Consider the following 21,735-nt stretch of genomic DNA (forward strand, 5'->3'; position numbering starts at 1 on the left):
GCTCAGCGGCCATGGCTCACGGGCCCAGCCGCTCCGCGGCATGTGGGATCTTCCCGGACCGGGGCACGAACCCGTGTCCCCTGCATCGGCAGGCGGATTCTCAACCACTGCGCCACCAGGGAAGCCCTGTACTCAACTTTTTACACAACTTTCGGTACTATTCCTTACTCCTAAAGTAATTTTTCCTCTTCCTGTTCAAACCAATGATGCCTTTTCTTTTCAAATTGTTCAAAATATACTTTTTAAGGAATGTTATTAACCAGTTGTATTTTTTTTTCTTTCCTGTTTTAGAGTTTCTCTTTCATTTCTGAGTATGGCATATGTGAGGAACTTATTTTATCTCTTTAACATTCTCAGCCTCTTCTTGGAGCTCATTAACTATTTAGAAATGAAAACACTGTTCTTTTATACTTTTGTGTTGTTAAATGGAACATAAAATATAGGACGGTTTTAGTATTTATAGTCCTTCCTCCCAGTCACCCTTGGATGGTTAAGTATGGGGCTGATAAGGTATCATTTTAAATAGGAGACAATTACACTCAAAGATTTACATTTTTGTATTTTTAGCCAGAAATATTTGAAATTTCTAGTACCACTTCATGTCCTGTATTAGTAACGATTATAGTTGCATCTGTTTCAACTTGTCACTCTCTAATGCTCGGCCTACCCCATGCATTAGATCTGGCTTTGAGGTCGGAATTCAGTGTTTAGAAAATAATTTTTTGTTTACTAAGGAAATATTGGACATATCCATTTGTTTAGAAAATAGTTTCCTGTTTACCAAGGAACTATTGGATAGCACTTATTTTGTATATATTTAAGTTTTAATTGAGAAAACATATTTTTCTGGTCTGAGTCATGGAGATTTACTGATCTCTGATTATTAGAATGATAATATTCTATATTCAAATATATTTCATTTCTGAAAATGAAAGCATTTTACTTATTTACTAAACATATGGTGCTAGTCAAATTTTCATTTAAAAAAACATATATTTTTATGTTAAACCTCAGAGATATTGCTTGCTCAGCATTAGATGAGATTAAAAGCCCTTGCTAGGCTTGTGCTCTGACTGGTAATCTCTTTTCGTGCTTACAAACGAGGGCTTACGTTCCATAATTGTATATGAACCCTTTTGCTTATACCTGCTCTTTTTTTTTTTAATACCTGCTCTATTGAAAAGGCTTTTTTTCCAGTGTTACTTATGGCTTATGAGTTTCCTAAGTAAAATTTATGTGGCCTTAAATATTGACTATCTTTATTTATTTAAATTTTTTGGTACAATTTTTAAAGGTTACTTTCCATTTAGTTATTACAAAATATTGACTACATTCCCCATGTTGTACAATATACTCTCGAGCCTATCTTAAACCCAGTAGTTTGAACCTCCCACACCCCCAACCCTGTATTGCCCCTCCCCTCTCCTCCCCACTGGTAACCACTAGTTTGTTCTCTGTATCTATGAGTCTGCCTCTTTTTTGTTATATTCACTAGTTTGTTGTATTTTTTTAGATTCCACGTATAGGTGATACCATACAGTATTCATCTTTCTCTGTCTGACTCATTTCACTTAGCATGATGCCCTCCATTCATGTTGCTGCAAATGGCAAAAAAATATTGACTGTTTTTGCTTGTGCTATTTTTTCCTCCACAGACTGGTTGAGATAGCAGAATCTCGTTTTCCCAGATATTTTAACACTGAAGAAAAATTACTTCTGACAAGCAGTAAAGTTCATCTTTATCGGGAACTCAGCTGTGATGAAGTTCTACAAAGGTATGCTGTCTTAGATTTTGGTATTTTAGTAATACTTTGAAGATTTATTTTTTGTTTTTCATGTTTTCAGCTTCTGAGTAAAAAGAAGTCCCTACATATTAGGATTATGAGAAATAATTATTTCGGTGTTCTTTATTTACTACTATTGGTTGAAGTATTTCTTTAAAAATGAAAAATATTTTAAATGAATAAAATGTTTTAGATTTAACTAATTAAGTGGTATATTATCTACTGTTCCATTAACAAATTACCCCAAAGTTTAGCAGCTTAAAACAGTAAACATCTGTTATCTCACATAGTTTTTGAGGGATAGGTATCTGGGAATGGCTTAGCTGAGTATTTCTGGCTCACGGTTGCTCAAGAGCTTGCAGTTAAGCTGTTGGCCAGGGTTGTAGTCATCTCAAGGGTCACTTGAGGCTGGAGAATCTTAGAGAATTCCAGAATCATTCATGTAGTTGCTGGAAGGCCTCCCTTTTTTCCTGGAGAGGCCTCTAGTTCTCACTATGTGGGTCTCTCCATAGGGCTGCTTACAGCATGTTGTTGACTGAAAAAAAAAAAAAAAAAAAAAAAAAAAGCACAGCCTAAAAGTTGAGAATTATGTTTTATTCAGCAGACATACTGAGGACTTAAGCCCAGGAGGCAGCCTCTCAGATAGCTCTGAGGGACTGCTCCAAAGAGGTAAGGGAGAAGCCAGGATATAGGAGTTTTTGCAACAAAAACAAGGTAGTTGCAACATCAAAAAATTACTGTTAATTAAAGAAAAAACAAACATCTTGAGTTAATGAATTTAGCACTTTTCTATGTATGGGAAGATGCAAGAGTCTGGGCTCATTGAAATCATTCATTTGATATGCACCTTAACTGTCTAGGGCCAGTATCTTGCTTTTCTCTATCCTGAATTCCCTCAGGGTGCACAGTCAGGGCAGCTGCAGTGACTGATGGCTTGATGGCTTCAACATCCTTTGTTTATTTTACTGATGTGGCAGGGGACATTTTTGGTCCACAATGGTATCTTGCCTCCGCCAGAGCCAGTGCTCTGAGAGAGAGTGGGCAAGTAAGAAGGAGCCCAAATGGATGCTGTAGTCTTTTACAACGTACTTTCAGAAACGGTGTACTGTCATTTTGTCATATGCTATTGGTCCACAGGACAACCCTGGTACAATGTGGGAGGGGACTCCACAAGGATGTGAATACCAGGAGGTGGGAGTAAATGGGGACCATTTTGGAGCCTGGCTACGGCAAGGAGTTTTGCTCTAAACTGGAGCTTTAGCAGTATCATAAGAAAACCAAGGGGACTTCCCTGGTGGCGCAGTGGTTGAGAATCTGCCTGCCAATGCAGGAGACACGGGTTCAAGCCCTGGTCTGGGAAGATCCCACATGCCGCAGAGCAACTGGACCCGTGAGCCACAACTACTGAGCCTGCGCTCCGCAACAAGAGAGGCCGCAACAGTGAGAGGCCCGTGCACCTCGATGAAGAGTGGCCCCCGCTCGCTGCAACTAGAGAAAGCCCTCGCACAGAAACGAAGACCCACACAGCCAAAATAAATAAATAAATAAACTTTTTAAAAAAGTGGATAAGCAGTAAAATCTACATTTGAGTTGATACAAATTGTTAGAAGAGAAATAAATATCGACACGTTTCACGTTTGAGGTAGATTAGGTAAATGTTTGATTTAAAAAAAAAAAAAGGAAACCAAGGAGTGAAGCTAAATGAAAACATTTGGCCTATTTCCAAAAGAGTGTAATATATACAGAAGAGCTGAAAATAATGTATGTTTATTGAATATCTGCAATAATTACTGTAACTTAGGGAAGAATAATTTGTTATTTTAAAGGTAGTTAACCTTTCCATGCCCTATTTTAAAAAATTATACCTTAAAGTTATCCACTATTTTATAAATTCTTCTTTTACAGGATTGAATCCTTGGAAGAAGAAATTATTTCAAAAGGAGTTAAACTTGTGATTATCGACTCTGTTGCTTCTGTGGTAAGAAAGGAGTTTGATACACAACTTCAGGGCAACATGAGAGAAAGGAACAAGTTCTTGGCAAGAGAAGCAGCCTCTTTGAAGTATTTGGCTGAGGAATTTTCAATCCCAGTAAGTTTTTCTTTTTCTATTTTTTTCCTCTTTCTTTCTTTTTTTCCTTTCTTTTATATTTTCACTAACTTATAACATCAAATAATATAATTAAAAGGAAATTAAAACATGACTTTTTAATGGTAGCACAGTCTAATTGCTATAGCAAATACCACCATCTTCTAAAATTTGTTCATCTCTTGAGATTATTTCGTCCTTTTCACAATTTGAGCCTAAGAAGATTTAAATATTGTTTTCCAAAGTTTCTATAGTCAGTACTTTTCTTCTCTCTCATTGTTTAGTCTTTGTGCGTGTTTTTATATTACTTTTATCACACTGAGATAAGTAATAAGTATTAAAACTCCATGAAATTGCCTGTGTCTATTCCTATACAGCTTTTTTTTTTATGGCGGAAGTTGTCAGTTTTATAAGTATTTAAGGTTTAGATATTGTTATTGTGTTCAGTGCTGTTTTGTACACCATAGGATTTGGTTTGCTTCAAAAGCCAGAGGTTGATTTTTTAGGGTGTTTGGAGTGATAGTAATGAAAGCGTAAGTAAGGAAAACTTGAAAAATTACTCTTGGCATGACTTTCAGTAGTGAGAATTGTGATCAGGAAATCTGAAGATGAGGTGTATTGCAAGGGTTTGTGGTGGGTAAGCTATGAGTACTAAGTTATATTCCCGTTAGCGGTGTGTGGGAGAGTGCAACTTGCTCTGATGTCTCACCAACATTTAGCATTGTCAGGCTTTTCAATTTTAGACATGCATCATCTCAACAGAAGATAGGAAAATTCCTTAAACTGAGATAAAATTTAGTGATGATTTTATAATTTTTAGATTTGTTTGGAAAATTAAAACCTTGGATCTTTGTAACATAGAGAATATGTACTGTTAGTGGAAACTACCACATAGCCTTTGAGATTTATATACCTAAGCAAGAAGTCGAGGGAGAAAATGTGGCATTCAAAAAGTTCTACGTTTTAATGGCTTTTAAATTCATATTTTGTTGGATTATATGGTATAATTCCTGGTGAATCGAGTACTGTAAAGCTTATCTTGGATGATGCTTATCTTTTAAATTTTATTATAGTTGCTTAAAAGGACAAATTCAAATCCATATTTTCCCTGGTCAAGGAGAATAAGGGAATTTAAAAATATTTTATAGAGTTACTTGATTGAGTGGAAAAGTTAAGTATATATGTTTATTTTATTCATATTGTTGTCTGACTTAATCTTGTGTAAAATATGAAAATTCACTTTTTAGAAGTTATATTTGTTTGTTTTTATTTATTTAAAATATTTATTTATTTATTTGGTTGCGCTGGGTCTTAGTTGTGGCAGGCGGGCTCCTTAGTTGCGGCATGCCAACTCTTAGTTGCGGCACGCATGTGGGATCTAGTTCCCTGACCAGGGATGGAACCTGGGCCTCCTGCATTGGCAGTGCGGAGTCTTATCCACTGCACCACCAGTCAAGTCCCTGTTTGCTTTTAAATTGTAATTGTAGGCTAATGTATTTCAGTTTTTTCTGAGGTAATTATTTATTTTCCTGAGTGAGAAAGGGGCTCTGCTTTTCTTTGTTTTTAATAGAGCCCTCTGAAAGAATAGGTACTTAGTATCTCCATATCCTTCTGTCTTTGCCTTTGTTTTTCTGTTCAGAGGTAAATGCAGAATATAACATGTACTTATGTAACACAGTATGGTATTGGTTTTTCTGACAAATCAGTATTGGTTTTAGAAGGCTTTTGAAAAATACTTCCTTTAGGAAATCTCAGAATTTTCCTAGCCTAATTACCTCACTTAAACGGAAAATCATAAACTTTTAAGCTTTTATGCTATACTTCGAATAGGTGGCTTCATATGGAAGTAAATGCCTTGAAAGATGTGTTGTTTTCTGGTTCATTATACCTTTCAAATTAGCAAACCTTACGGCTTCCTGGTACTTAAACGTGCCAACAAACATTCCTTCCCCAAGAAGTGTTTGCTGTTCCTCAGCCTGGAGTATCCCTCCTCTCTATCCATTATCCATATTGTCTCCTGTTATTAGTGAGGGCTTCCCTGGCCATATAAGTATTAACCACACTCCCTGCCTCTCCATGTCTCTTATTATGCTTTATGTTCCTCCATCATAGTTTTCACCCTCTAGCATTATATATTTATGTTTATTGTTTGTGTGTCCCCACCACCCCATAGTTTGGTTAAAGGGATTCCGTCTACTTTGTTCATGGCTTTATTCTCAGTACCAGGAATAGTGCCTAACACACAGTTGGCACTCAGTAAATGTTTTTGAATGTATGAATTTAGATTCTGCTTTTCTTCTTAGACTTGATTTAATCTTATGTATGTTTATACTGAACTTAAATTTTATTATTTGCTTTTATCTCTACTTTGATCCTATCTTTAATATTGTTTACTATTTATAATAGTAATAAAATATAACTTTAGATGGCAGAATCTTATCATATGGGAGCTGGACTCAGTTCACACTGGTGTCTTATAGGAAGAAAAAGAATTCTTAAGATTCTTAAACTTGGAAAAGGCTTTAGAGATCTAGATAGTATCACTGAGCCAGGAATTAGAAGAGATTTATCTCAGTTTACTAAAACTGTGGTAAGTGAATGTCTGATGGCCTCTGAAGATTGGGTAGAAAGCCAAGCATTCCAGCCTGTTCTTTGGCTGTGGATCTGAGATGGTGGATAGGGCCAGGATGCCTGGCATTTTGATACACTCTAGATATCTTCATTCAAATGAGAGTAAAGAGTAAAACCAACTTGGCTGTGGGTTGAGTACTTCATTGAATTTAAATATTTCTCTACAGTGAACTTTCAGTGCTTTTAAAATGTGGGAAAAAAGCTTAAAATATAATTTGTATTTAATTTCGATTGGCACATTGTGTATATATTTGTGTATGGTATGTACAGTTGTCCCTCAGTATCTGCAGAGGCTTGCTTCCAGGACCCCTGCAGATACCAAAATCTGCAGATGTTCAAGTCCCTTATATAAAATGGTTATCCTCCTTATCCGTGGGTTTTGTGTCCAGGGTTTTGCATCAAAAATTCTCCAAGTAAACCCAGCATTGTAAAGCAACTATACTCCAATAAAAATTAATAAAAAATTAAAAAATAAAATGTATCATAGATTAGAAAAAAAATTCTCCAAGTGAGAATTGCTCTATATATTCAATACACAATCCCAATCGAAATCCCAGTAGGCTTTTGGGTAGAAATCAACAATGTGACTGTGAAATTTATTTAGAAAAGCAAAAGATAGAGAACAGTTAGAACAATTTATTAAAAGGAAAGTATAGTTAGAAGACTCACACTCCCTGATTTTAAGACTTACTAGAAAGCCACAATAATTAAGACAGTGTTGTATTGGTGATACGATTGACACCAGATCAATGGAGCAGAATAGAGAGTGCAGAAATAAATCCATAGATTTACAGTCAGTTAATTTTGAACAAAGATGCTACGGTAATTCAATGGAAAAGGGATAGTTTGTCAACAAATTGTGCTAGAACCATTGGATATCCATATGTAAAAAACAAACAAATCTTGACTTGCACTATTATAGAAACCCAACTCAAAATGGTTTACACACTGTAACATAAAATCTAAAACTATAAAACTTCTGGAAGAAAAACATGGGAGAAAATATTTGTGGCCTTGGGCCAGGCAAAGATTTCTTAAATGACATTAAAAATATGCACCAGGGACTTCCCTGGCGGCGCAGTGGTTAAGAATCCACCTGCCGATGCAGGGGACACGGGTTTGAGCCCTGGTCCGGGAAGATCCCACATGCCGCAGAGCAACTAAGCCCGTGCAGCACAACTACTAAGCCTGTGCTCCAGAGCCTGCGAGCCACAACTACTGAGCCCACGTGCCACAACTACTGAATCCCACGTGCCTAGAGCCCGTGCTCTGTAACAAAAGAAGCCACCACAATGAGAAGTCTGCATGCCGCAATGAAGAGTAGCCCCTGCTCGCCACAACTAGAGAAAGCCCACACACAGCAATGAAGGCCCAATGCAGCCAAAAATAAATAAATTTATTTTTAAAAAAAGAACCATAAAAAATTAACATTTCTATTCTTTGAAGATACTTAAGAAGATGAAAAAACAAGCCACAGACTGGGAGATAATATTTGTGCAACTCATATGTTAAGGGACTGGTAACTAGAAATATAAAGGACTATGAAAACTCAGTAACTCTGTACGTGTATGGCTGATTCATTTTGTTGTGCAGTGGAGGCTAACACAACATTGTAAAGCAACCACACTCCAATAAAAATTAATAAAAAATTAAAAAATAAAATGTATCATAGATTAGAAAAAAAATTCTCCAAGTGAGAATTGCTCTATATATTCAATACACAATCCCAATCGAAATCCCAGTAGGCTTTTGGGTAGAAATCAACAATGTGACTGTGAAATTTATTTAGAAAAGCAAAAGATAGAGAACAGTTAGAACAATTTATTAAAAGGAAAGTATAGTTAGAAGACTCACACTCCCTGATTTTAAGACTTACTAGAAAGCCACAATAATTAAGACAGTGTTGTATTGGTGATACGATTGACACCAGATCAATGGAGCAGAATAGAGAGTGCAGAAATAAATCCATAGATTTACAGTCAGTTAATTTTGAACAAAGATGCTACGGTAATTCAATGGAAAAGGGATAGTTTGTCAACAAATTGTGCTAGAACCATTGGATATCCATATGTAAAAAACAAACAAATCTTGACTTGCACTATTATAGAAACCCAACTCAAAATGGTTTACACACTGTAACATAAAATCTAAAACTATAAAACTTCTGGAAGAAAAACATGGGAGAAAATATTTGTGGCCTTGGGCCAGGCAAAGATTTCTTAAATGACATTAAAAATATGCACCAGGGACTTCCCTGGCGGCGCAGTGGTTAAGAATCCACCTGCCGATGCAGGGGACACGGGTTTGAGCCCTGGTCCGGGAAGATCCCACATGCCGCAGAGCAACTAAGCCCGTGCAGCACAACTACTAAGCCTGTGCTCCAGAGCCTGCGAGCCACAACTACTGAGCCCACGTGCCACAACTACTGAATCCCACGTGCCTAGAGCCCGTGCTCTGTAACAAAAGAAGCCACCACAATGAGAAGTCTGCATGCCGCAATGAAGAGTAGCCCCTGCTCGCCACAACTAGAGAAAGCCCACACACAGCAATGAAGGCCCAATGCAGCCAAAAATAAATAAATTTATTTTTAAAAAAAGAACCATAAAAAATTAACATTTCTATTCTTTGAAGATACTTAAGAAGATGAAAAAACAAGCCACAGACTGGGAGATAATATTTGTGCAACTCATATGTTAAGGGACTGGTAACTAGAAATATAAAGGACTATGAAAACTCAGTAACAATCTAATTTTTAAAGTGGGCAGAAAAATGGGCAAAAGATTTGGATAAACACTTCAGCAAAGAAGATAAACAGGTGGCAAATAATTGCTCAAAATTATTAGTCATTAGGGAAATGCAAAGTAAAATCACAGTGAAATACTACTATACACCTATTAGAACGGTTCAAAAAACAAAAGCAAAAACCCTGACAATACCAAATACTGACAAGGATACATGGATACGGAGCAGCTTGAATTCTCCTACATGCTGACGGAAATGGTAAATGGTATTGCCACCTTGGAAAACATTTTGACAGTTTCTTGTAAAGTTAAACATCTACTTTAACTATATGACTGAGCAATCTTTCTCCTAGGTATTTTTTTTACCCTAATAAATGATATATATCATGCAAAAATCTGAAAATGTTTTTAGTAGTGTAATTCATAATCACCAAACACCAGAAACAACCCAAACAGATCTGGGTTAGAATTCAGACTCCTCCATTTACTACCTGTATAACTATAACTTAATTACTTTTCTGTTTTTCAGTTTCCTAATGTGTAAAGTAAGAGTAATAATACCCAACTTTATTTTTATTTATTTATTTTAAAAATAAATTTATTTATTTATTTTATATTTGGCTGTGTTGGGTCTGTGTTGCTGCACGTGGGCTTTCTCTAGTTGCGACAAACGGGGGCTACTCTTCGTTGCAGTGCGTGGGCTTCTCATTGTGGTGGCTTCTCTTGCTGTGGGGCACAGGCTCTAAGCACGTGGGCTTCAGTAGTTGTGGCGCTCGAGCTCAGTAGTTGTGGCACACAGGCTTAGTTGCTCCGTGGCATGTGGGACCTTCCCAGACCAGGGATCAAACCCGTGTCCCCTACATTGGCAGGCGGATTCTTAACCACTGTGCTACCAGGGAAGTCCAGTAATGCCCAACTTTAAAACAGTGGGCTAGTGCCCATTTTTCAGTAGATCCTTGGAAAAGAGGATAGTACTTTAAAAAAAAAGTATTTCCCTTATAGTAGTAATTGGTTGTTCTTTTGAATTAAATATACTTAGCACAGAGCCTCATATACAGCTAAATAAATAAAAAAAGCTGTAAGGAGCCCTTATATCTAATATTTAACACCTTCCTTTTATAAATCAGAGAATCTTATTGTCTTATTTCCTTCTAGAAACAGTAATACTTTGTTTCCCACTTGTTTGCTCCAGGACTTTCAGATGCCAGTGAGCCCATACTCATTTTGCCCTGTTAGCTCACTGTGCCAAAGGTCAGTAAACTTCTGTGAAGAGCCAGATAGTAATATTTTAGGCTTTGTGGGCCCTAATATCTCTGTGGTAACTACTCAACTCAGCCATGGTAGCATAAAAGTAGCCATAAACAATTTGTAAACGAATGGGTATGGTTATAGTTCAATAAAACCTTGTTTACAAAACCAGATGGAGGGCCATGGGCCACAATTTGCCATCCCCTGATCTGAACCCTTCTCTTTTCTCCCTAGCCTTGGACCCAGGGCTGGCGCTACCAGTAGATTAAGGAATTTGGAGGAAGGGTACGAGAGCAGTCTGCTCATAAAGCAGTGTTTTCTCAAACTAGTTTAAGGCATTGGCCCCTTTTATTTTATTTTTTATTTTTTTTGCGGTACGCGGCCCTCTCTCTGCTGTGGCCTCTCCCGTTGCGGAGCACAGGCTCCGGACGCGCAGGCTCAGCAGCCATGGCTCACGGGCCCAGCCACTCCGCGGCACGTGAGATCTTCCCAGACCGGGGCTCGAACCCGTATCCCCTGCATCGGCAGGCGGACTCTCAACCACTGCCCCACCAGGGAAGCCCGGCCTTGGCCCCTTTTAAATGCAAGTGATATGCTCTTAACCCCCATTTCTGACTTCAGATTTATTATAATATAACAGAAATATATAGAATTATAAAACTAGCTAATAACTCTTCATATTAAATCATACTTATGAAACCATAAAAGTGGGTTGTATTGAATAAACAATACTATTCAAAGTAATTATTCTAATGTTATAGATGATCATTTGCTAAATTAAATTATTACTTGCAACATAAATAACTTATAGCATAGCTTCTTTTGAATTATATGTGTGCGCGCGCGTGGGGGGGTGTGTGTGTGTGTGTGTGTGTGTATTTACTGTAGTTCATGTGATCACTCATCTTTGAACTACTACAAAACCTTCTTCTGTTTGGGAAGGGTCACATCATTTGGCCCTTACCTGGGCATGAATGCATTTACGGTTGAATTCTGCCATTACTTTTTTCTTATTAGTCTCTGACAATTAAAGTTGTACCACTTGACATCACTTGATTGAAAATACACATTAATATCTGTTGGCAGTTTTTAATTATAAAATGCCTATACTAATATTTTGAGGCTATCATTGACATGGAAATATAAAATTTAAAAGTTCTCAGAGACAATTTACAAAACTTTGAATATGTTCACCGACTACAGTTTGAGAAACACAGTTGTACTAGTCTTGTAGAAGTTTTTTCCTGAATTTTGTGGGGGAAGTTTAAGGGACACTCTGCTATTGGGATGTAGGATGGAAAACCATTGTCTTTTTTTTTTTTTTAATTGAAGTATAGTTAATTGACAATGTTTATTTCAACTGTACAGCAAAGTGATTCAGTTATACATATACATATATGTATATATTCTTTTTCAGATTTTTTCCATTATAGAAGACCTTTGTCTTTTTAAAGTGTGTCCATGCTAGTACTAGAAAAAACAGTAGGCTCTAAAACTATTTATAATTAATGAAAATAAATAAGAGAGGAATTTAAATATTACCTGTATAAAATAAATTGTGGTTATGGTTATTTATGTTGCTTGTTATCATTGATTTCTAAATATCATACAAAACAGTTATTATACATATTGTTAATTATGTATTAGGTTAAAATAATGAGATTTTCTTGCCAAAAAAGACCTTAAAGATCATTTAGATTAGCCCCTTCATTTTATAGATGACACTGAGGCTGAGAGGTGACCTTACTTGTTCTCCTATTTTTAGCATAGGAGAGGGCAGATGAATGGGTAGAATGTAAGATCTTTTGGGTGCCAGTTCTGAGATTTTTTCCTACAGTAGTAGGATTCTCTTTTTTTCTGAGATCTGCAGAATGATGGTGGTGCTTCTTTGAAAATGCTTCCAATGTATCTTGAATGGGCCCGTACAAATACCAAAAAAATGCACAAAATGCCAAGATCTAAATTTTTACTGTTTCAGAAAATTTTCAACAAGGTAACTTCAGTTGTTGGTATATGAGGAGCACTGAAGTTTCCTGTCTCTTTCCCCTGTATCTTCTTTTACCTTCATTTCTTGATATTGTGCAAATGTTTTCTGCTGTAAGGGAACTAGTACCAGTTACCAATATTTAGAAAACTGGTATACCACGAAAAGTTTGAATATACTATTTAAACATTCTAAGAAGGAAAAGTCTTATTTTCATTGAAAGTTGTTAAAATCCAAATTATTTTACTGAGATGTGGTTTTGACAGGTTTTTCTCTTGTTGCCATCTGTGTTCTTGATTTTCTCTTGTTTCTCTCTGTTCTTGATTGTATGTTTTTTGAGAAAATGCATTGCTCTAATTTATTGCATAATGTGATTTCTTTTGAAATATTAATGCTCATAAAATATTTAAAGCTGTTTAGAAAAATGAATTAAAATGTATATTCCCTACTATCATATTTTAAGGACATAAGGGTTTAAAATCTTTGGCAAGTGGAAACTTTGTTTTTGTTTTGAGTGAGGCAAATATTACAAGGTTAAACTTTTTATTATTATTTGACAAAAGCATAAAAATTTTTTTTTCTCAGTTTAATGGTAAATTTCATATGGGCCAGAATTTCTTTTCTTTTACTTTTAGCTGTCCCATCATGCAAAGTGGGTTTAACTTACAGGATTATGACTTATCTTAGATACTAATAAATATTGAAAATTTAAAAAGATAGGAAGCTAGGCCAATGTGTTTAAAATAATTAAAGTTTTGTTAATTACAAAATTGGAATAGAATGTTTATGACTTATGAGATCGAGGAAAAAGGTATGTATGAACCCAATTTTGACATTTATTCTCGTCATAAATGTAAAAATTCAGGACTTGCATTTCTGTGAAAGCCTAATGAAGTTTCTCTAATTGTGAAATAGAAACCCTACACTCTAGATATATGTAACTAAGCCATCAAAACTCTAGAGTTACATTTTATTGTTGTGTAATGTTACTGTATGATTTTTCAGAAATCATATAATTTTTGGTTTACTTTGATTACTTTCATACTGAAAGCAAACACTGTGGGAATTCTGTGAGGTAAGAAAAATCTTTTAGATTTTTTTTGTTTTTCATAAGTGCCTTGTTGCTAACTCACATTTGAAGTCAGATTATCCTTAAAGATACCCTATATTCATTCATGTGGCTGAAACTCATAGACTACACTAAACCTTTATTTTATTTCATTAGTTAGTGAGAATAATTCTAGAAAAATTATATCTTTCCTTTGTGTAACTCTTTATAATTTATAAAACTTTGTTTTTATTGGTTTTTTAAAAAAAATTATTTATTTATTTATTTTTGATTGCGTTGGGTCTTTGTTGCTGTGCGCGGGCTTTCTCTAGTTGCGGCGAGTGGGGGCTACTCTTCCTCGCGGTGCGCAGGTTTCTCATTGCAGTGGCTTCTCTTGTTGGGGAGCACAGGCTCTAGGTGCACAGGCTTCAGTAGTTGTGGCATGTGGGCTCAGTAGTTGTGGCTTGTGGGCTCTAGAGCACAGGCTCAGTAGTTGTGGCGCACGGGCTTAGTTGCTCCGCGGCATGTGGGATCTTCCTGGACCAGGGCTGGAACCCGTGTCCCCTGCATTGGAAGGCGGATTCTTAACCACTGTGCCACCAGGGAAGTCCCAAGTCCCTGTATTTATTGTTGACTAGAGCAAAAAGCTAGAAACAACTTAAGATTAATGAGTGGGTGATTGGCTAAATTACTGGTGGAACATCCATACAATGGAATACTGTGATGTTGTTAAAATGAATGAGATAACCCAGAAATGTATTCACAGGTTGTGTAGGAAAGGATTAACTCAGCTGGGGTGGGTTGCTCAAACCCAGCATATTCCCAAGGAAGTCTTATCTTCAGGACTGCCAGCTCCTCCTGGGAAATGAACTCAGAGCCTTTGGAATATTTTGCTTAATAAGAGTGTTTTTGTATGCCTGATGCCTTAGTCCACACAATACCAGTTGAATCAGGTAGTTTATACAAACAATGTGATTTATGGAGAACACCTATTTGGCTCTGGGGAGTAGAATCTCAGTAGCTAAGGTCAGTCATGCAGGCCCTGCATGGTATGTGACTGACTCCCAGTAAAAACTCTGGACACCAGAACTTGGGTGAGCTTTCCTGGTGGGCTTTGCTTCACACGTGTTGTCACACATCATTGCTGGGAGAATTAAACACGTCCATGCAACTCCACTGTGGGATGACACTTGGAAACTGGTACCTTGTTTCTCTTGGGCTTTGCTCATCCTCTTCCTCTTTGCTTATATCAGTCTGTATCCTTTTGCTGTACTAAACCATAACTGAGTGTAAGAACTTTTCTGATTCCTGTGAGTCCTTTCAGTGAATCACTGAGCCAGAAAGTGGTGTTAGAGACCCCTGACACACAGGGGCATCAATAGATAGGTGCAAGAATGTTTATGGGAGCTTAACTAAATTGCTCAAAACCGGCAAAATTTAGTTATTAGTATTGCATCAACCTTAATTTATTGGTTTTGATAATTGTACTATGATTATATAAGATGTTAACATTAGGAGAAGCTGGGTGAAGAGCATATAGGAACTCCCTGTACTCTTTTTGCAACTATTTGGTGAATCTAAAATTATTTCAAAATAAAAAGTTAAAAAAAGAGAGTGTGTTGGGGTTCTTTTATGTTCATAAATTGGCTCTGGAAGCTCATTAAGAAACTCCATTCGTTGCATTTGGAGAAGGAAAACAGGGGCTGGAAGAGGACTTCTATTTGATGCACTGGATCTCTTCCATTTAGTTGTCTGGTCCTGTAGATATTATCTAATACCTCTTCAATTTAAATGCTGCTCTTCATCTTTCAGCAAATCTATCTGGCTCCATTTTCAATATATATTAAGTACCATCATCAGATTAATTCCCATCATCTTCAATGCTATCTACCCTGATTCTGGGTGGTTAAGAGTACTGGCTTTGGAGTTAGGTGTGGGTTTGAATCATAGCTTCATTGTTTGCTACGTTTATGACCTTGAGTAAATTATTTATCCTAGTTCCAACTCTTAGTTTCCCATTTGAAAAATGGGGATAATGATATCTGACTCATAGGGGGGTGAGGATTAAATGAGACAATGTCTGTAATGTTCTTTGTACAATGTTTGACACATTCAGTAAGAGGTAGCCATTAATCATTAACTTTAGTAGTTTCCTCATTCCAGGTGCTTGGCATATTTTATCTCTCTCCTCCTGTTTTTTTCTGTTTTTCCTCAGAAGGCTGCAAGCACCTCAAAGGAAAAATCATGTCTTATGGCTGTATCCCCTTCTAGCTGTTTTGTTGATGGTTGCTGTTACTGCCTAACCCTCCTATACCTGGTTCACTCATTCTTTGGATCTCAGTTACTCTTCTTTTTTTTTTTTAAAGGAAGTGCTTTCAGCTTTTCACCATTGAATACGATGTTAGCTGTGGGTTTGTCACATATGGGCTTTATTATGTTGAACTGGGTTCCCTTTATGCCCACTTTCTAGAGAGTTTTTATCATAAATGGATGTTGAATTTTTTTTTTAATCTTTTTAACACAGACTTTATTGAAACATAATACTAATACAGAGAAGTACACAAATTATAAATGTATAAGTCAATAAATGTTCACAAACTGAGCACATTGTATAGTCAGATCAAGAAACATACCATTACCCCAGAAGCCCTCATGTCCCCCTTCTAATCAAGGGTAACCAATATCCTGACTTCTTACAACACCAGAGGTAAGTTCTATGTATCTTTGAAATTTAATAAATGGAATCATTTAGTAAATACTTTGCGTGTGTCTGGCTTCTTTTGCTCAGCATTATATTTGTGATATGAATTCAGTGTAAGCATGTAATTTAAGGTGTTTTTTTGGCATTTAATTTAATTTATTTTTTTATACAGCAGATGCTTATTAGTCATAAATTTTATACACATCAGTGTATACATGTCAATCCCAACCTCCCAATTCATCCCACCCCCACCCCCCCCCCTAGGTTGCTTCCATGACCTGGCTATTGTAAATAGTGCTGCAGTGAACATTGGAGTGCATGTGTCTTTTTGAATTATGGTTTTCTCTGGGTATATGCCTGGTAGTGGGATTGCTGGGTCATATGGTAATTCTATTTTTAGTTTTTTAAGCCACCTCCATACTGTTCTCCATAGTGCCTGTGTCAATTTACATTCCCATCAACAGTGCAAGAGGGTTCCGTTTTGTCCACACCCTCTCCAGCATTTGTTGCTTGTAGATTTTCTGATGATGCCCATTCTAACTGGTGTGAGGTGATACCTCATTGTAGTTTTTTTTTTTTTTTTTTTGCGGTACGTGGGCCTCTCACTGTGTGGCTTCTCCCGTTGCGGAGCGCAGGCTCCAGACGCGCAGCCTCAGTGGCCATGGCTCATGGGCCCAGCCACTCCACGGCATGTGGGATCTTCCCGGACCAGGGCACGAACCCATGTCCCCTGCATCGGCAGGTGGACTCTCAACCACTGCACCACCAGGCAAGCCCCTCATTGTAGTTTTGATTTGCATTTCTCTAATAATTAGTGATGTTGAGCAGCTTTTCATGTGTCTCTTGGCCATCTGTATGTCTTCTTTGGAGAAATGTCTATTTCCTATGTTTTCCTCTAAGAGTTTTATAGTGTCTGGTCTTACATTTAGGTCTCGAATCCATTTTGAGTTTATTTTTGTGTATGGTGTTAGGGAGTGTTCTAATTTCATTCTTTTACATGTAGCTGTCCAGTTATCCCAGCACCACTTATTGAAGAGACTGTCTTTTCTCCATATCCTTGCCTCCTTTGGCATAGATAGTTGACCATAGGTGCGTGGGTTTATCTCTGGGCTTTCTATCTTGTTCCATTGATCTATGTTTCTGTTTTTGTACCAGTACCATATTGTCTCGATTACTGTATAGCTTTGTAGTATAGTCTGAAATCAGGGAGTCTGATTCCTCCAGCTCCATTTCTTTCCCTCAAGACTGCTTTGGCTATTCGGGGTCTTTTGTGTCTCCATACAAATTTTAAGATTTTTTGTTCCAGTTCCGTAAAAAATGCCATTGGTAATTTGATAGGTATTGCATTGAATCTGTAGATTACTTTGGATAGTATAGTCATTTTCATAATATTGTTTTTTCCAATCCAAGAACATGGTATCTCTCTCCATCTGTTGGTATCATCTTTAATTTCTTTCATCAGTGTTCCATAGCAGCTGCACCATTTTACATTCCCACCAGCAGTGTATGAGGGTTCCAATTACTTTACATCCTTGCCAACACTTGTTATTGTCTGTCTTTTTTATTATACCCATCCTAGTGGATGTGAAGTGGTATCTCACTGTGTTTTGAGTTACATTTTCCTAATGACTAATGATACTGAATATTTTTTTCATGTGTTTATTGGCCATTTGTTTGTCTTCTCTGGAGAAATGTCTGTTTAGGTCTTCTGCCCATTTTTGGATTGGGTTGTTTGTTTCTTTAATATTGAGCTGCATGAGATGTTTATATATTTTGGAGATTAATCCTTTGTCTGTTAATTCATTTGCAAATATTTTATCCCATTTTGAGGGTTGTTTTTTCATCCTGGCAACTTTACCAAATTCATTGATTAGCTCTAGTAGTTTTCTGGTGGCATCTTTAGGATTCTCTATGTATAGTATCATGTCATCTGCAAACAGTGACAGTTTTACTTCCTCTTTCCCAATTTGTATTCGTTTTATTTCTTTTTCTTCTCTGATTGCGTGGCTGGGACTTCCAAAACTATGTTAAATAAGAGTGGTGAGAGTGGACATCCTTGTCTTGTTCCTGATCTTAGAGGAAATGCTTTCAGTTTTTCACCATTGAGAATGATGTTTGCTGTGGGTTTGTCGTATATAGCCTTTATTATGATGAGGTAGGTTCCCTCTATGCCCACTTTCTGGAGAGTTTTTATCATAAATGGGTGTTGAATTTTGTCAAAAGCTTTTTCTGCATCTATTGAGATGATCATATGGTTTTTATTCTTCAATTTGTTAATATGGTGTATCACATTGATTGATTTGCATATATTGAAGAATCCTTGCATCCCTGGGATAAATCTCACTTGATCATGGTGTATGATCCTTTTAATGTGTTGTTGGATTCTGTTTGCTAGTATTTTGTTGAGGATTTTTGCATCTATATTCATCAGTGATATTGATCTCTTATTTTCTTTTTTGTAGTGTGTTTTTCTGGTTTTGGTATCAGGGTGATCGTGGTCTCATAGAATGAATTTGGGAGTGTTCCTTCCTTTGCAATTTTTTGGAAGAGTTTGAGAAGGATGGGTGTTAGCTCTTCTCTAAATGTTTGATAGAATTCACCTGTGAAGCCATCTGATCCTGGACTTTTGTTTGTTGGAAGATTTTTAATCACAGTTTCAATTTCATTACTTGTGATTGGTCTGTTCATATTTTTTCTTTCTTCCTGGTTCAGTGTTGGGAGGTTATACCTTTCTAAGAATTTGTCCATTTTTTTCCAGGTTGTCCATTTTATTGGCGTAGAGGTGCTTGTAGTAGTTTCTTAGGATGCTTTGTATTTCTCTGCTGTCTGTTGTAACTTCTCCTTTTTCATTTCTAATTTTATTGATTTGAGTCCTCTCCCTCTTTTTCTTGATGAGTTTGGGTAATGGTTTATCAATTTTGCTTATCTTCTCAAAGAACCAGCTTTTAGTTTTATTGATCTTTGCTGTTGTTTTCTTTGTTTCTATTTCATGTATTTCTGTTCTGATCTTTATGATTTCCTTCCTTCTGCTAACTTTGGGTTTTCCTTGTTCTTCTTTCTCTAGTTCCTGTAGGTGTAAAACGTTAGATTGTTTATTTGAGATTTTTCTTGTTTCTTGAGGTAGGCTTGTATAGCTCTAAACTTCCCTCTTAAAACTGCTTTTGCTGCATCCCATAGGTTTTGGATTGTCGTGTTTTCATTGTCATTTGTCTTTAGGTAATTTTTGATTTCCTCTTTGATTTCTTCAGTGATTGCTTGTTTATAGAGTAACATATTGTTTAGCCTCCATGTGTTTGTGTTTTTACGTTTTTTTTCCCTGTAATTCATTTCTGATCTCATAGCGCTGTGGTCAGAAAAGATGCTTGATATGATTTCAATTTTCTTAAATTTACTGAGGCTTGATTTGTGACCCAAGATGTGATCTATCGTGGCGAATGTTCCATGCACACTTGAGAAGAAAGTGTAATCTGCTGATTTTGGATGGAATATCCTATAAATATCAATTAAATCTATCTGGTCTACTGTGTCATTTAAAGCTTGTGTTTCCTTATTAATTTTCTGTTTGGATGATCTGTCCATTTGTGTAAGTGAGGTGTTAAAGTCCCCCACTATTATTGTGTCACTGTCAATTTCCTCTTTTTTAGCTGTTAGAAGTTGCCTTATGTATTGTTTGTATAAAATCAGCACCAGCACCAAATACTGATTGGTGTAACTATTGGTTAACTATTGGTGTAACTATTCTGTGCCACGTACCATCCTAGATGCAAAGGATACAAGTGTGAACAGAACAGCTAAGTTCTCTGCCCTCATAGTGATGATAGTCTAGTAGATTTATTCCATAAAAAAGATGGTGCCATGCAATGCTTCTAATCAGAGGATGAGATCAGAGATATACTTTGGGAAAATTATGTAGGTACCTAGACAGAAAAAGAGATAGGCAGACCAATTAATACATTGCAATAATAATCCAAGAGAGAAGTAGCAAGTGATAGTATTCAATTATGCAAATACTTCTTGAGCAGTCTTGGATAAAACACCTCATTTCTCTGCATCTCTGTTCTGACTTGAGAATTGAAGTTTGCCACTCAGCCACAACCTTAAGATTCTCAATTGGAAAATTTTACAAACATATCAAGGCACTGTGTAATATATGCAAAGTAACACTAAAATCTAAGAGCTGCAACTTGCTTTCATCTCTAACTTTTTCCTACCAATTCAACTTTGGAATTATGCTTATACTTTATCAGTTTAACGACTACCTGTCTCCAAAAGAGCACTCTCTTTCTGAATGAGAATGGACAGTAAGGGTCAAGGTTAGACATGACAGAATTTAGCTGGAGCCTATGAAGATCTATGCTACCTCCCTTTATTTCTCTCTGTGTAATCTGTAGTCCCAAATAAAGGACAGAGAAGGGGGTACCATGGTATTTACAAATCTGTTAGAAACAGAAAAAGAACAGTAGACAAGGTACTTATTTCATTCTCCATTATACACAGAAAGCTATCTGTCTCCTACAATTAACTTATTTATAGATGCCTTAAGGGCAAAGACTATGTTTTATTCATCATTATGATCTCATAGTGCCTAGCACAGAGTTTTGTACACATTGTTGAGAGTGGACTTAAGAAGAATGACTGACCACCCACTGTAGTGAAAGTTCTGAGCCCCACGTCAGGCTTCCGAACCTGTGGGTCCGGCAACGGGAGGAGGAATTCCTAGAGAATCAGACTTTGAAGGCTAGCGGGATTTGATTGCAGGACTTTGACAGGACTGGGGTAAACAGAGACTCCACTCTTGGAGGGCACACACAAAGTATTGTGTGCATCAGGACCCAGGGGAAGGAGCAGCGACCCCATAGAGACTGAACCAGACCTACCTGCTAGTGTTGGAGGGTCTCCTGCAGAGGCAGGGGGTGGCTGTGTCTCACTGTGAGGACAAGGACACTGGCAGCAGAAGTTCTGGGAAGTACTCCTTGGCGTAAGCCCTCCCAGAATCCGCCATTAGCCCCACAAAACAGCCCAGGGAAGGCTCCAGGGTTGGGTCACCTCAGACCAAACAACCAACAGGGAGGGGATCCAGCCCCACCCATCAGCAGGCAAGCAGATTAAAGTTTTACTGAGCTCTGCCCACCAGAGCAACAGCCAGCTCTACCCACCACCAGTCCCTTCCATCAGGAAACCTGCACAAGCCTCTTAGATAGCCTCATCCACCAGAGGGCAGACAGCAGAAGCAAGAAGAACTACAATCCTGCAGCCTGTGAAACAAAAACCACATTCATAGAAAGATACACAAAATGAAAAGGCAGAGGGCTATGTACCAGATGAAGGAACAAGATAAAAATCCCAGAAAAACAACCAAAGGAAGTAGAGATAGGCAACCTTCCAGAAAAAGAATTAAGAATAATGATAGTGAAGATGATCCAGGACCTCGGAAAAAGAATGGAGGCAAAGATCGAGAAGATGAAAGAAATGTTTAACAAAGACCTAGAAGAATTAAAGAATAAACAAACAG

At 37.1% G+C, this 21,735-nt stretch overlaps 1 protein-coding gene across 1 annotated transcript in view; it reads left to right on the forward strand.

The window, feature by feature from the left end:
- Positions 1-21,735, forward strand: part of RAD51B (RAD51 paralog B) — a 334,908-nt gene that overhangs the window by 49,910 nt on the left and 263,263 nt on the right. Inside the window, exons 6-7 of the mRNA XM_055088495.1 lie at positions 1,656-1,775; positions 3,690-3,873. Coding sequence (XP_054944470.1) covers positions 1,656-1,775; positions 3,690-3,873 — 304 coding nt within the window. The remainder of the gene's footprint in view (positions 1-1,655; positions 1,776-3,689; positions 3,874-21,735) is intronic.

This window comes from Physeter macrocephalus, chromosome 11 (genome assembly GCF_002837175.3).
Source record: "Physeter macrocephalus isolate SW-GA chromosome 11, ASM283717v5, whole genome shotgun sequence".
Taxonomy (NCBI): domain Eukaryota; kingdom Metazoa; phylum Chordata; class Mammalia; order Artiodactyla; family Physeteridae; genus Physeter; species Physeter macrocephalus.